At 51.2% G+C, this 16,365-nt stretch overlaps 1 protein-coding gene across 1 annotated transcript in view; it reads right to left on the bottom strand.

Annotated features, from left to right (window-relative positions):
• Window positions 1-16,127, bottom strand: part of SHB (SH2 domain containing adaptor protein B) — a 136,157-nt gene extending 120,030 nt beyond the window's left edge. The window contains exon 1 of the mRNA XM_030884295.3: window positions 15,008-16,127. Within this exon, the coding sequence (XP_030740155.1) occupies window positions 15,008-15,718 (711 nt within the window). The 5' untranslated portion in view covers window positions 15,719-16,127. The remainder of the gene's footprint in view (window positions 1-15,007) is intronic.
• Between the last annotated feature and the right edge of the window lie 238 nt (window positions 16,128-16,365).

The raw sequence follows: 16,365 nt of genomic DNA, 5'->3' as shown, positions 1-16,365 counted from the left end.
CCCTATAGCTGTGTAGCATAGAGGTTAAGGGCAGACAGAAGCCAAACTAACTTCCTGGGCTTCACACCCCCACCTGCAGCTCTGCCCATTACTAGCTGTGTCACCTATTGACGAAGTACTTAAAAAAAAACAAAACAACCCACACATGTTTGCCCTAGTTTCTCCATCTGTAAAATGGGACTCAATAGAACTTACATCCTAGGGTGTCATGAGGTTCAGTGAGTTAATATTCATAAAGCACTCGGAACAGAGTGGTGATCCAGGTAGAGTTTTTACTTCTGTTCTCCCACTGCAGAGAATCATAGGTCAACCACAAACTGACTGTCAATATAGGATAGGGATAATTTTTGAGGACAACCTCACCCGGCCAGAAAGGGAAGTCCCACTGGCTTGACTGTGGCTATAAGAAGCCCAGAGTTCGAGGCTGGGTTGAGGCCCAGGACAGACTGTGGCCAAAAGAATTCATAAAGCTCTTCCTACATGCCATGCATTGTGCTCAGCCATTTAAACAAATAATTTTATTAAATCCTCACAAAGACCCTAGGTACTGCCCCTGAACCCCATCTCCAGAGTGTTTCATCATCTGTAAAAAGGGGATTCTAACAGGACCACCTCAAAGACTGGCCGTGAGGATCACACACAGAAAGTGTCCCACAGGCACGAGGCACAGAGTGAGGGGTCAGGAGACACTCTCTATTATTACTATGCCCATGTTAGGACAGATGAGCATTGCAGGCCCGGAGAAGCTAACCCCAAATAACTAAGCTTCTGAGCACCAGGTCCAGGATTTGAGCCCAGACTTCTGACCCCAAAAGTAGTGCTCATTTCACATCACCACAGTGGACACCCCTAGGGTCCTGCCGTGTTTGGATCAACAGCTCTGGGCACCTGTGGTGTGTAGCGTCACCGGCTACCCCCACAAAGGGCAAACACCTGGCCCGAGAATACCTGGCTCCTGACACCACGCCGCTCTCAGCCAGGCAGCTTCTGCTCTGCTTGTTACCTGCTCAGCGCTGAGGTCCTGATGGCAAGATCCCACCCGCTACCCTGGAATCTACTCCTGACTGCTGCTCTCCTGCTCTCTTTGCCCTGAGACCCCCAAAATCCACCTGGGAATCGAATCCAACGATGCTCTGCTCCCCATCTGGTCACGCTTCAGAAGGATTAACTCTTCAGGGTCAACCTCAGCCCCCCCAACGCAGAACCCGCTCCAGCCTGCCACTTCCTGCCCGGGAAGCTCCTGGACTGGGGGTCCATCAATGCCCTCCACGCTTGTGATGCTGAAGGGTACTTGCCCTTAGCAGTTGGTGTGCTGGCTGGGAATCTGGCTCTATGGGGAAATGTTACAGCCTGCAGCTTCCCTCTGCCTTTGAAGATACGATCACACATCTGAGGGTCGTCATGTGGAAGAAGTAAGGTTAGACTGGTTCTGCTTGACCTCAGAGTCCAACTAAAACAGTAACAGAATCCACAGAGAGAAAGAGGTCAGCCAGCAGAGCTCCCATAAACACCAGGTACTCAACAAACCTGTACTAAGTTGGAGGGAACAGCAGAAAAAACTTGAAAGCTCAGCTGTGCAAACGAGTGTGTGCTCATGTGACAAATCCCCCCATAACTGGAAGTTTTCAGGCACGGATGCAGGAGGGTTGGACTGGACGATCCCTAGGCTCCCCTGGAACCCCAAACCAAGTTCCAGGACAGCAACTTTCAGCATTGGCTGCATATCAGAATCACATGGGGACCTTCCAAAAGTACTGATACTCAGGCTCTGTCCCCAGAAACCATGGTGTGATTAGTGTGAGGTGGAGCCCAGGCAACTAAAAATTTTGAAAAATGCTCTCCTGGTGATTTGTGCTGCCAGGGCTGGTCTAGGTAGGGTTCATTGACATGCTGTGACACACAGCATAGTGAATTAGGCAGACACCCTCAGCCTCTTAGACCCATAAAAATGTTCATCCGTGTTCATGCAGAAAATTCTGCACCTTTTTTTCCTTGACTTATTCACTGTGAACACTCCTGGTCTTAATCTGTTCCATCAACACCAATTCATTAATGTCACAAACCCCACAGCAGACACTGCAGGATGGATTATCCTGACGCTGGCCTGAGCCAGGAAAAGAAGAACGTGCAACAGAGCCTCAGAAAGGGTCCCTCACCAATTGAAGACATAGGACACCTGGGTTGAGGGGACAGAAGAGGTCGGTGGGTGGGGGAAGAACTCTGTGAATTCATGTCACTTGCATTGGACTTTGGTGGGTGTGAAAAAAATTTAAATGACCAAAATAATATAGTCCCCACATACCACACCTTCAAGTCCTCTCCATCCTTCCAGTCTGAGCTCTGCTACCCATGGTCTACTACAGTGCTGCCCGTGCCCACCTCAGGTTCCAATGCTTCTTGTTACTCAGAGTCATTACCTGCCTCTGTATCCTGGCACTGAACACTTTCTGCCTTGCAGCAGAGATATTCCTGGGCCTTTCCAGTATCCCCTCCTGGGCTTTGAGTTAGAGTGCCGGGGCTTACTCATTGCTGATGGTCTGCATGACTCAGCCCAGTGCTGGAACATGGCGGCTATCTAAAAAATGTTTGCTGCATGGATGACTGAATGCTGCACCCCTCTCTCCACAAAAGTCACCATGCGAAAGCTGAAAGGGACCCACCCAGATAAGGCTACATAGGCAGGGCGAACAGTAAGTGGTTGCACTGGATATACCTAGACAGCCGGCCCCCTGGTCCTGGAGGAGGAAGCTGACTCCAGTAGAGGTGAGGCAAAGCTTTCCTGGCCTCATCCCACCCACCGCGTCAGGTATGGCATCCAAAGATGAAGTACTAATACCCAGTTACTTCCCTCAGGTGTCAGGAGTTGAATGTATAATAAGTGCATGGGTATCTGCAGACGGAAGGTGTCATTTTATAAAGACAAGGTGAAATCATCATTATCATAATAGCTAATGAGAATTTAACACAGTCAGGGCAAGATGGAGTCAAAATATTGAAGTCTAAAAAGGCACCTGAAGAAATACAGACAGCTCACAGAGCAAGCAAGGAGGAGAGGATGTCCAGACACAGACTGGTCATTTGGAAAAATAACATTAAAACCCTACCTCATACCCTGAAATCAAACTCCAGATTAAAATGTCAACGTTAAAAAAGAAAGAGGGACTTCCCTGGTGATCCAGTGGTTAAGAATCTGCCTTCCAATGCAGGGGACACGGGTTCAATCCCTGGTCGGGAAACTAAGATCCCACAGGACACAGGGCAACTAAGCCACACGCTGCAACTAGAGAAACCCGCGCAGTGCAACAAAAAAGCCTGCGTGCTGCAACGAACGATCCCATGTGCCACAACTAAGACCTGACGCAGCCAAAGAAAGAAAGAAAGAAACCATCAAAGTATTAGAAGAAAATACATTGGAGTACAGAAAACTTTTCTAAGCAGCACACTCAAAAATCATGAGAAACATCGACTGATTCAGCAACAGAAAACCATTCAGTGTAAACAACAAAAGCAACCACCAGATACAGAGCCGAAAGGCAAATTACAAACTTGTAAAAAAAAATACCCTGCAACCCAAACGGCAGGCGAGGGGCTGCCATCCTTAATCCACAAAGAGCTCTTACGAATTAATAAAAAGATAAACCCTATGGCAGGAAGGATGGACAGATAGAAGTACACAATTTCGGAAATGAGACACAAGCAGTCAACAAACATATGCACCAGTAACCTAAGAAACTGCAAATTAAACTAAATTGCATTAGAGTAAAGCAGGTGAAAACTTGTAAGGTCTTTCTAGTATTTGAAAGAATGTATCAAAATTTTTATCTTCCTACCCAACAATTCTCCTCTGGGAATCAATCCCAGATAAATAATCACAGACTTATTTATGCAAAGAATTAAGTTACAAAGATGTTCACTATAGCACTGTTAAATTAGTGAAAACTGGGAGAGCCTAAATAAGCAAACAGAATACTATACAGACATTAAATTACTGTTGTTGAATGTTTAAGACAATGTAGACATCTTTCCATGTCTTTAAGCAAAAAGAACACAAATAGATACACACAATATTAATTTTTGTGAAGTGAAATATATATATACACAGACACACACACATATATATGCACTGAAAAAAAGGCTAGATGGAAAAACAGTGAAATGTTAACAGCGGTTTCTCTGAATTGTAGAATTAAAGTTGGTTTCTATTTTAGTTTTGCTTATCAGCATTTTCTATACCAAACCTGTCTTAGTTTTGTTGAAGGGGGAAGAGAAAAGTTAACACAGAGATAAACATTGAAATATATCAAAAAATCCAAGCTTGCTGTTCTGAGGAACGGCCTTAGAACACGGCCAACTCGCATCTGCCCCACATGGGAGAGCAGGTAGGGGCTGAGTCATTCCGCGAATGCCACGCGGGCCCCAAATCACATGCACGGCTTTGGAATGCACCGGGAGGATTACGAGGCTGTCTGGCTTTCTGGGAGTGCACGCCCCACAAAACAGTGAAGCTTCACTGTGAAGAATTTTCTGGTCATTTTCATTTTTAGAGTTTAGCTGTGGCCTGTAGAAACCAGGAAAGTTCCTTTCTTCCTCCTTCTGTTTGCCTCCTCCTCGTAGCCCACCTACTGGTGAGCCCCAGATGAGAAAGAACATTGGCAACAATCACAAGCGCTCCGTAAGGAAATGCTCTGCTTAGCAAAACAGGCAGGTTCCAGCCTCCTCTTCACCCTGCTCTGGTGCCCAGCTGAGGCACACAACACAGCAGGTGGCCTCCCAATTTGGAGAATGGGGGCAATTTTCGACCAGTGGCAGGTGGCCCTTCACATCCAGCTCCCTGCCTCTTTCCTCTATCATGTGCAGTTACACCAGTCAATCCCCAGGCTCTGGCCACACCTGCTTGCGCCCAGCAGGGGTCCCTTTCCAATCTCAGTCACTGTCGACAGGACCCCTTCTGTCTGGGATGTCCCCAGCCCCAGACAGAGGCCACCCATGCCTTCTCTGGGTTCTCAGAGCGTGTTTGGCTCTTAAGTCCCAGAATCAGTTGCTGGATCAACTCCACTGGCTGGACTGTGACTGCGCTTCCAGGGTCCTCCCATCTCAGCTAATGACAATTTACCCTCCCGGTTGCTCAAGCTAAAACCTGGAGTCATCTGTGACTCTCCTCACCCCTCACATCTCACATTTCATCTGGCAGGAAATCCTGCAGCTCTACCTTCAGGGCATGTCCTGAATCTGGTCTCCTCTCATCACCTACCGCTAGCACCCCAGTTCCTGTGGCTGAAGGTCCTCCCAGCTGGTCTCCTGGCTGGTCCCCTCCAGTCTATTCTCCAGTAGGCAGCCAGAGTGATCCTTTCAAAACCCAAAAGCCAGATGACGTCATTCCTCTGCTCAGAACCTCCACTGACTTCCCATCTCACCCAGAGATAAAGCGAGAGAGGCCCGAAACACTCAGCCTCCCTGTCCCACCTCTCAGAACTCGTCTCCCCACTTCCTCTCCACCTGCTCCACTCAGTCATGCCAATCTCCCTGAAGCAGCCAGGCATGCTCCTGCCTTGGACTTTTGCCCTGACTGTTCCCTCTGCCTGGAATGCACTTCTCTCCGAGAGCCGTGTGAATCACACCATCACACCCTTCAGCAAAGCCCTCTGAGCACCCATCTGAAACAGCACCCCACCCCAAACTGAGGCCCACCCCAGCTTTATTTTTCTCTACACTCTACCCGACATACTTTATTTGCTTGAATCCTCTCACGAGAGGGTAAACTCAGGGTAGCATGAATTTTTATGTTTTGTCCACGGCTGTATCCCCAGCATCTAAATAGAACAATACCCAGCAGGTAGCCCATTCTCAACAATGTGTGTTTAATGAATGAATGAGGAGAAAGGACTTGGTATGGGCTCTCATGGCCCAGTTGAGGACTCGGAGTCCAGCCTGTAAGTGAAGGCCCAGCAGTGGACCAGCCCTGCCCCAGCCCACCCACCTATCAAGTCATTTCTCCCCTCCCCGGCCTTGGGAAGCCCCTTTCTGACCATTATTCTTAAGTTCTGCTTGGAAAACTCAGGGCCTGAGTCATTCCCCAGGGCCCTGACTAATTCTCTCTCCATCCCTTGGACCCACCTCCAAGATCCTTCCTCTACTGCATAATGGGAAATCCAGAGAGAGCTCCCCTTGGAGAAGATGGAAAGGAACTGAATGATTTAGAGGAAAATTCAGTTCTTCCTGGCTCATCAATTGAGAAAGTGCAAACTCTCAGGAAGCCAGTGCCTCCGAAAGTGAAACATTAATAGAAATATTACTGGAAAATACCAAACAGGAAGAGAAGGAAAATTCCATTGTGGAAGCAAGGTCCTCTGTCGATGCTCCTTAATGATCTCAGTAACTCGTTTCAGAATCAAAACACGGAAAGAACCGGAAATCAATCAGGCTGTCACCCTTCCTGTGGACTGGAGCTTTGGCCAAACCACCTCCACACCACCCCGGCACAAAGGGCACTGGGCTCAGAACACAAGGTCAACAGCCTGGCTACTGGCTCGGCCAGTTCCTGCTGGGAGGCAGGGTGGGCTCCATGCCTCCCTAGACCCTCAGTTTTTCCATCTGTAAAATGGGTGTTACAGCACCTTCCTCACAGAGTGACTCTTAGAGTTAAATTAATTATGGGTGTGAAAGTATCTTTTCAGCTGTGGAATACTCACCCAAATGTAGGAGTTTGGGTGGGTCCTACAATGCTAACAGAGGGGATTTTTATAAGAGTTTAAATCTAGCCACAAATAAGGCAGAGAAAATTCAGGTATGAGATTGTGCAGCCTGAGGTGATATGGCACAGTGATTCAAAACAAAGACCCTAAAGCCAGCTTCAAATCTCATCTCTGCCACTTACTGGCAGGGTGACCTTAGACAAGTTACTTAACCTCTCTGCCTCGTGCTCTCATATGTAAAATGGGAATGACAGTAGCATCTACCTCAAGGGACTTTGGTGAGCAGTAAGTTAGCGCACGTAGAGCACAAAGAACAATGTCTGCCTTAGAGTATATGCAATGGAAGTACTGGCTAATACTGCTATTGTGGAAAGCTCCTTCAATTCAAGTGACTACTCTTTCTTGATTCAAACGCCTCCTCCTCCAAGAAACCTTCCCTGCTTCCCTCAGTTGAAATGAACGTCCTCCTGACCCTGCTTCTCCTTCAGCTCCACGGAATCAAGGCTCTGCCCAGAACAGCTTCTGTGCCAGGATGGCTCTCAGCTCACCCACAATACTTTGTTTATAGACAAATTCTGCCATACAGAGCTGTGTTCTAACCTTGGTTCCTGTGTCCTCACCAGAAAATAAGCTCCTTACAGGCAGGCACTACCCAACTCCTAGTTCATCCCTGTATCCACACAGCTCCTGACAGTGGCCTGCATATGGCAATTTCTCAGTCAACACAAGCCAAACAAGTTACAAGTCAGTGTGGCAGACACCACCGGCAGCCTGTCTCCATCCTGCAGGAACAGCCTCCCTCAGAAAGCTGACGGAGGTGCTGCCATCAGCCAGCCAGCAACCCGGCTCTCTGCTTCAAAGCCACAAATCCCAATTTATTTTCTAGGGCCCAGCCTGACCTACCCCTTCGCCACAGGCCACTACCACTTGGCTCTCTCAGCACAAGATGAGAAAGTCAGCTCCAAGTGAAACTGCCCAGGGAAGCACTCGACCACAGGCAGGTTCAGCTTTGCTTAAATGGCCAAAGGAAAACACACTTGTCTCAGATTTGCCTTTTAACACCTATTTTATGGGTCAGAAATGCTTTGGGGGAGAGGACGAGGTCAAGTCTTGGGGGTTCAGTCTGGGGAAATCAGTCATGTTCTGAGGTTGTCAGATTAGAAGACGGTCATCAGATCTCCTTCAAGGAAACTTAGGTTCCTTGTTGACAAGGGCCAAGATATAAGTTTTTTTTTTTTTCTTAAAAGAGTACACACAGCCTCGCCAGTCCTTGAATGAGAAGACATAACAGTTACAAGACACACATCTCGTGATCTTGTGCAGCTGTCCCTTGGGAAGTGGCAACTCTGTGTGCAGAATTTTTCTATGAAATAACTCAAGTGCTACATTAACATCTCATTTATGGAACTCAGAGGGAGATGAGGGAGGGAGAGAGAAAAGCCAGCTCTGGGGAGCCTTTGGGGACCACCAAAGCCCAGACTGAAAGGGATGGGGGAGGGGGTGCAAGAAGAGGAGCATTAAGTGAAGGGGAGCAGGAGACATACAACACACATTTCAGTAAATATCAGAGTCTTGGGACTTCCCTGGTGACGCAGTGGTTGAGAATCCGCCTGCCAATTCAGGGGACACGGGTTTGATCCCTGGTCTGGGAAGATCCCACATGCCGCAGAGCAACTAAGACCGTGCACCACATCTACTGATCCTGCGCTCTAGAGCCTGCGAGCCACAACTACTGAGCCCACGTGCCAAAACTACTGAAGCCCATGCGCTCTAGGGTCTGCATGCTGCAACTACTGAAGCCCGCACGCCTAGAGCCCATGCTCCGCAACAAGAGAAGCCACCACAATGAAAAGCCCGCGCACCGCAACAAAGAGTAGCCCCTGCTCGCTGCAAATAGAGAAAGCCGGTGCGCAGCAATGAAGACCCAACGCAGCCAAATAAATAAATAAATAAAAAATCAGGGGCTTCCCTGGTGGCTCAGTAGTTGAGAGTCCGCCTGCCGCTGCAGGGGACGCGGGTTCGTGCCCCGGTCCGGGAGGATCCCATGTGCCGTGAAGCGGCTGGGCCCGTGAGCCGTGGCCACTGAGCCTGCGTGTCCGGAGCCTGTGCTCCGCAGCGGGAGAGGCCACAACAGTGAGAGGCCCGCGCACCGCAAAAAAAAAAAAAAAAAAAAAAAAAAAAGATTAAAAAATCAGAGTCTTACTATCTCCATCTAAATCATTGAAAGGAGAGGAACAAATTGATAAAAAGCATATAGGCTTTGAATTCAGACTGAATAGGTATAAACTGGGCCCCATCACTTGGTAGCTGTGTTACATTAGGCAAGTTATTACCTCTGAGACTCAGTTTCTTTAACTGTAAAATGGGGGCAATACTATCCATGGTAGAGGAATAGCACTAAAGGCCCCAATAGCACTAATGGCCTGTCTGTATCCTTGTCCTCTGCCATGGGACTTCGCAGCTCCTCCTCTCTCCCCGAATCCCGGCTGGCCTTATGACTTGCTTTGGTCAACAGAATGCAGCAGAAGGGACAGTAGGGACAGTAGGCCAGTTTCTTACCTCAAGAAACTGTATGGGCTTCTGTAATTTCTTGGAACCCTGCCACCATCATATGAACAAGGCTAACTCGCTGGAAGATGAGAGACCACATGGAACAGAGCTTACTCGATATAGCCAAGGCCATCCTAAACCAGGCATCCCCATACATGTAAGAGAGCCTGGCTAGGACTGGCAGGGCAGCACATACACTCCACACTGACCTTAGATGCCTGAGTGAGCCCAGCTGAGGCCAGAAAAACTACTCAGCTGACGTGTGGGTTCATGGTCAATAATAAAGGCTTATCATTTAAAGCAGGGGTTGGAAACTACAGACCACAGGCCAGCTTCCCGTTTTTGTAAATAAAGATTGGATACAGCTACACCCTTTTAATTTATATATTGTCTAAGTCTGCTTTCAAGCTACAATGGCAGAATAGTTGAATAGTTGTGATGGGGGCTGTCTGGCCTGCAAGCTAAATTATTTACTAACTGGCTCTAAGAAACTTTGCTAACCTCTGGTTTAAAACCAGAGTTTGGCGTGATTTGTTACGCAGCAATAGCTAACTGATACAGTACATAAACCCCTTCTCCGGTGATTGTGAGGATTCAAGGACCAATTAAGCGGTTAGCCTGAAGCCTGGAGAACATACTTCTCTTCCGGGGAATCAATGGGAAAAACTGGGTTTGATATGCAGCGTTTTTCTCACACTACTTTCAAGGGACAGGACTTCAAAGAAGAAAGTGTTCCAAGCCAAACCACAGCTACCAAGCTTGGCTCTTACCTTTCCAATCAATTACTTTCTCAGAACTGGAGAATGTGGTTGTTAACCAAATAGAAATGACTGACAGCTCATGCTTGACCCTGGCTTCAATCAAGCTATACATCAATGATTTGAAGTGAAAAGGATTGAAAGACAAGTCACAACTCCCCACAAAGACAGTGAGACACTCTCTTCCTGTTGTGGCTCTAACCTCCGTCTGCAACCTCCTGCCACACCCACCCTTCAGAGCCTCCAACCATTCTCTTGGCACAAGCCTCTGCATGGAGAAGCTCAAATGCTGCCACCCCCGAAAGCCCTCCTTGAATTCACAGACAGAGTTGAGGCCCTCCCAGCCCTTTGCACACCCTTCTGTTCTGGCATGCCACATGTTGCGACACTGCCTCATTACCCGTCTCTGTCTCCCAGACTAGATCTTGAAAAGCTCGTGTTCAACTACAAACTGAAAAGCTTCTCTCTTGGAAAGCTGGCCACCACTTATTCTCTCTGAATTGCCCCCTGCTTAGCATGCTGCTCAGAAACTGTTTGCTGAGTGTTTAAAAAAAAAAAAAGTTGAACATGATATTATTTATTCCTTAGGAAACATGTTATTTAACTCAACTCTGTGGATGCTGACAAAATATAAATTGTTGGTACACATCAGCATGTATTTAAAACTTGGGGAACTGATGTCATGGTGCATCTTGACTTTCTCAGTTGCAGCGGAAACATTTACTTAATTTTGATAAAAGAACAAGACTTCAGCAGAAAATACAACTGGATGAGCCCTGTTCGGCTGCACAAAAGGAGACCTACCAAGTTACTGGCCTTTTTGTCATCATTATTTTTTTATAAAGACAACCTGAAGGAATAATATTTCCACCTACTAAAGTTTCGTTTTTCTCTTCCCAGGAGTTCAGGCCCTCACTGTGTCTCACTCGGACTGTATTGTAATTGCCTCCTAACTCCAAACCCATTTCCCCCAGACTGTGGCAGCTGTGTGTAACCTGGGATCCTCCTCAACCATGGCTCTGAGTCTATCCTTTTCCTGACTCAACAGTCTTCAAGGATTCCCCTGTGAGATCTAAACTCAGGACCCCACGTATCTCACATTGTCACCTCTCATTCCCCAAGTGAGGCCCACTGCAAGAAAGCTCTAGTTTCTAAGAACACCCTCCACATTAAGGTTTCATACATATATTTGCACACACATACGCCCACACACATACATATATGGACACACGTATGCATGTACACTCACAGCACAGGCACCTAAGTGCTCCCGCAGGCTTCAGTCAGCCTTCTCCCCAGCTCAAAGCTGCCTCCTAGGTGAAGACCTCACTAAATTCCCCAAGACAAAAACACTGGGAAACAAATGATGAAAAGACAATGTGTGTAGATATCCTCCGGAGGCTTAGGTCAAAGATTACTGCCAAGTCTTTTGCAGCCTTTATTCCCTTCCTCCTAGCTCGCCCTTGTACCAAGAGATCTCTGAGCACAAAAGTAAGTGCAGGGAAAAGCTAGTTAAACTGAAAACACAGTCTGTTACAGACGATTCTAAAAGGGAAAATGCCCCAAACTGGAGGCTGGCTGAGTGGTGCATATGTGACCAGGTGTGTGTGTGCCCCGGGACTTATCTGGGAGAGTAGAAGGACGCCCACGTATGTGTCAGAAGGAAGCACAGGTAACTAAGGGAAGCAGGAGAAGGGCCCCCCAAAGATAAAGCTGGTTGGGAGGTGGCAATGGAGGCCCTCAAAGGAGGATCTATGGACCAATAGCTCCTACTCCCATGCCATAGCAACCCTCAACACAGGCCGATGTTAAAAACACAGGGCCTGGCACGCAGGCGGCATTCAGCAGCCCTAGGGGTTCTTGTCCTAACTCCTAACAACAGAAAAAAGGAAGCTGGGTCTGAGATTAAGTGGGCTAGAGTAGGTTTTCCTGGATCTGTGGGTGAGGGGCAGAAGGCGGGCTCTGGGGTGTTCAGGGCTGGATCTGCAGTATGCCTGACCTTCCAAAAGCTATCTGGCTGGAAATAATGTGAAAACCAGGCTGCCTCCTGGCTGCCTGGCCAGGAATTGGGGGTGGGTGTTAGCCCCGGATTAGGAGGCAGTCCCACAAAGAGGGCAGAGATGAGGACATCCAGAGTCTGCATCCCAAAGCAGCTCTGACCAGAAGACCCAGAGGGAGGGTTAAGAAGCCACTGTTTCATTAGTGTTCTCTAAGTGTGGTCCCAGGATCAGCAGCAAAAGATCACCTGAGAATTTGTTAGAAATGCACATTCTCAGGCCCCACACCAGGTGTGGTGACTCAGGCACTTCAGGCGATGGGTCCCACAATCTGTGTTTTAACCAGTCCTCCGGGTGCCAGTTTGAGAACCACTGCATACTATGACCCTTCTGGGCTCCTTCCCCTCCTACTCGTTAGAAAGAACATCTGGTAGCCACAATCCCTCCAACTCCAAGGATCACAACAACTTCTTAAAAGACCAAAGGGCTCAAAGTCAAAACCTAGTATGTGAAAATACAGCCCAGAGATATCTTTTTTTTTTTTTTTTTGACTGTGTTGGGTCTTTGTTGCTGCGCACAGGCTTTCTCTAGTTGCAGTGAGCAGAGCACAGGCTCTAGGCACGCAGGCTTCAGTAGTTGCAGCAGGTGGGCTCAGTAGTTGTGGCTCATGGGCTCTAGACCACAGGTTCACTAGTTGTGGCGCACAGGCTCAGTTGCTCCTCGGCATGGGGAAATCTTCCTGGACCAGGGTTCAAACCCATGTCCCCTGCATTGGCAGGTGGATTCTTAACCACTGTGCCACCAGAGAAGTCCCCAGAGAGATCTTTTTTAAAAACCACATTTGCTCACATCATTTAGCAGCTAAACCCCCTCACTGGCCCTCACTGTGCTTAGCTTTCAAGGTCCTCCCTCACCCGGGCCCTCCTGCCCCTCTGGGGTCCTGCCCAACTCTAACCTCTGAATTCTGGCCACAGGGCCTTTACCTGCAGTCCCCTACAGCACCAGGCTCTCTTCTGCAGCCAACCATAATAATGGTCCTCCCTGACCACGTCCCATCACGGCACTTACCATGCACACTGTGGCCTGGGCCACAGTATTCACTAGACCCTGCTCTAGTACCCAGCAAGGGAGAGCACAGAGAAGACCTGTAAGAAATACAAACAAGCCAAGTCTTCAACACACTTGACACTCCAGCTATAAAACTTATTATTCCTCAGTATTTGAAACAGTCTTAATTATAATAAGAAAAAACATTTACTAGAGTTTTGAAAACCATAAAGAAAGACTTCAGTGAGCAAGCAGAACGACAAGCAGTGGTAGAGAAAGGAGATTTGCCCACCTGGGAGGTGGTCATGGAGTAATGGGGGAAGGCACAATCTCTCTGGAGAGCTAGGGTGGGCCGTCCTTCCATCCCCAGGGACTTCAGGTTCTCCCAGGCCAGCACCTAGCCAAGCCTGGGCCACACATAAGGCAGCAGGGAGCCTCTCTGCTGTTTCCCTCATAGATCAACCACAAACCCATAATCCTGGGGGCTCTCGGAGAAACCTCCTCTGTCCCCAAGGCAGCACCTGGGTGGCCACCTGGCTTCCAGCTCTTCGTCATTTAGGTATGGCATCCTGGGTGCTTAGGAAGCCCAGAGTCCATGCTTCCAAGATGTGTCCCCAAAACTGGCCCAGAGGGAGGTGGAATCCACCGACTGCCCACGATGCCTTCAGCAGACCCAGTGGGGGGAGGAGGGAGTACTCGGGGGACCTAGGACCTTGGGGGAGAGGAAGTCAGGCAGAAAAAAATCAGGAGGGGCATCCCCTTACTCCTCCTGCCTGGAAAACAAAAAAGATCCCTTTCCAAGCACCAGCTGGCAGGTAGGAGCCTGTCTCCCTCCTGTCTGGACATCCAGTCCTAAAAGAAACTCAGACTCTATCAGTCTCCCCCAGCCCACACCTGGGCAAAAGTTTACCTTTGGGAGAACGTAGGGGGCCAGAGGAGAACAAGAGGGACAGTGGCCTGATAGCCATTGCAAGGCACTGGGCCTCAGATGTAATCAAAACACTGCCTTCCACCAGAAGTAGACAGAACAAGTATTATTTCGTGGGGGAAAGGAGGGTGTCACAGGAGTGTGAAGGGGGAGGAGAGGGCCCCATCTGGCTGGAATTAACTAACCTGCTTCAAAGGTGGGGCTCGAGATGGTCTGATTTGTTAGGGAGGGGGGGTTGCACAAAATCGTCCCCCTCATCCCTGGGGCTGTATGGGGTGGGGGTAAGGTCAGGAAGGAAGGTGAGGTTTTGGAGGGGTGGGTCTCCTTCCAGCTGGCTGGGTAGGCGGACCCCTCCCATGCGCGGCTGGAGGAACTGACAGGTCTAAGTGGAGCGCTCTTGTAGGCCAGCTCACTGCAACTGGAAGAGCACGCTTGGGGTTCCCGGTGCAGCTCCAGTACAAAAGGCCGTCCCATTTCGAAACCTGGCGCGGGGGGGTGGGTCAGGGCAGGGCGTTTAGAGTGATTTACATATATCCATTTAAAGACAGCCGGTCTGAATCTGCCATCGGAAATGGGTAATATCCGGCGAGTCCCTTCCCAGCTCCGGACCTCAGTTTCCCATGTATAGAATCGGGCAGGAGGAAGAGGAGGTAGACAAGAGTAAACACGCTGTTAAGTCCGTGACAGCTCTGCCTCTCTGACTTTCCTCCTCGGGGGTCTGAAGGGCTAGTTAGGTGTCTCTTTCTTGGGCAAGGCTGGGCGGGGCGCTCTCGTCAGGCTACTTCCGAAAGGGGCACCTGGCTATGGGCTCAGAGACAGGACGTTTTGGCAGCAGCAGTGAAAGAGACTGTGTCAGGAGGCCGGCGATCGGGGGAAAAGCGCATGCAGAGGCAGAACTGGGAAGCACCGTTGAGAGGCCTGACCCCAAAGGTCCTAGCCCGAGTGGATGTAGGAACTCGAAACTAGACAGGTGCCTCAGTTTACCCGTGCGCACAGTGGCTCTGGAACCTCGGGTGAGGCCGAGGGGCGCCTTACCTTGTCCTTCTTGCCGGCACCGCTCTCTTCCGCGGCCGAGGCGCCACACCTGTTGAGCAGTTTCTTGCCTCCGCAGGCCGTCGGGCTCCAGGTGCGACCGCCTGAGCAGGAGCCCCCCGAGGGTTCTGGGGCACCGCCCGCGGCGCTCTCCACCTTAATGAGGCGGTGCTTGGGGGAGATGTAGCGCACCTCGGCTGGCGTGGCGGGCCGCCGCTCGCTGCTGCTGCGGTAGAGGTGAGGGGAGCCCGAGGACGACGACGAGGACGCGGCGGCGCCCGCGCCAGAGGCGGCACAGCAGCAGCCCGCGGCGCCCGTCGCGGACGAGGCCGAGAAGGCACGCTGCCCCCCGCCTGGCTCCCCGCCGCCGCAGTAGTCCAGGCGGCACATGGCGCGCAGTTTGCGCAGAGACGAGCCGGGCCCGTTGTAGGGGTCCTCAAAGTCGCGCTCCTTCTGTGCGCGGTAGGCGCGGATAAGGTCGCTAGTGCTGCCGCTGTCGTCGGGCAGCGATCCCGACGAGGCCGAGAAGCAGGAGGCGGCGGCCGTACCGCAGGACGCCGAGGTGGCAGAGGGGGCCTGCGGCACGGCCTGGGGGGTCTGCGAGGGCCGCTCGCCCCGGCGCCGCTGCTCGCGGTAGTCGGGCCGCGGCGGCTGCGGGGGGCTCTTAGTCTTGCTGTTGCCCAAGCTGAAGTACTTGTTCAGCCACTTGGCCATGGCGAGAGGCCGCCTAGGGCCGCGGCGCGGGAGCCGGGTCCGCCGCCGCGGCCATTCGGGGGGCAGTGCTGCCGCCCAGGTCCCTCGGCGCCCCCGCCCCGGCGAGGGGCGTCCGGGGCGCCCGCTCCCGACGCCAAGTTCAAGTTCTCTCCTCCGCCTCCTGCCGGCCGCTCCCGGGCTCCGGCCGCTGCAGCACCGCCCTCCGCCTCCTCCGCGCGCCTCCCAGGCTTCGGATCTCGTGCCCTTCGCGGGCGCGTCTCATGGGATCCGGCCGCGGCCCCACAGATAACTAAAGGCCCGGGCGCCCCCCTCCTCGGACGCTCTGGCCGTGCGCTCCGCCACGGAGCGCGCTCCTGCCCCGTCGGAACCGCAGCCACCGCCTTGGCCCGGATTCCCGGTACTGCTGGAACTTGTCGGCGTCCTCGGCCCCCCACTTCTTCCTTCCCGAGAACGCTGTAGCGAGCTCGGCACCCGGCCGGCTAGCAAGCGGGCCGGAGAGCGAGCGAGCAAGCGACGAGGGAGGGAGGAGGCAGCCGGCGCCCGCCCGAGCCCGCGCGCCCGTGCCCGTCCCGGCGGCGCCTGCTGCTGCCGCTGTCGCCGCCTCCCGAACCGCCGCGTGTGTGACACTCGGGCCGCCAGCGCCCGCC

The sequence above is a fragment of the Globicephala melas genome, chromosome 6 (assembly GCF_963455315.2).
Source record: "Globicephala melas chromosome 6, mGloMel1.2, whole genome shotgun sequence".
NCBI lineage: Eukaryota > Metazoa > Chordata > Mammalia > Artiodactyla > Delphinidae > Globicephala > Globicephala melas.
Note: the sequence above shows the minus strand (reverse complement) of the source record. Positions and strands in the feature narration are given on the sequence as shown.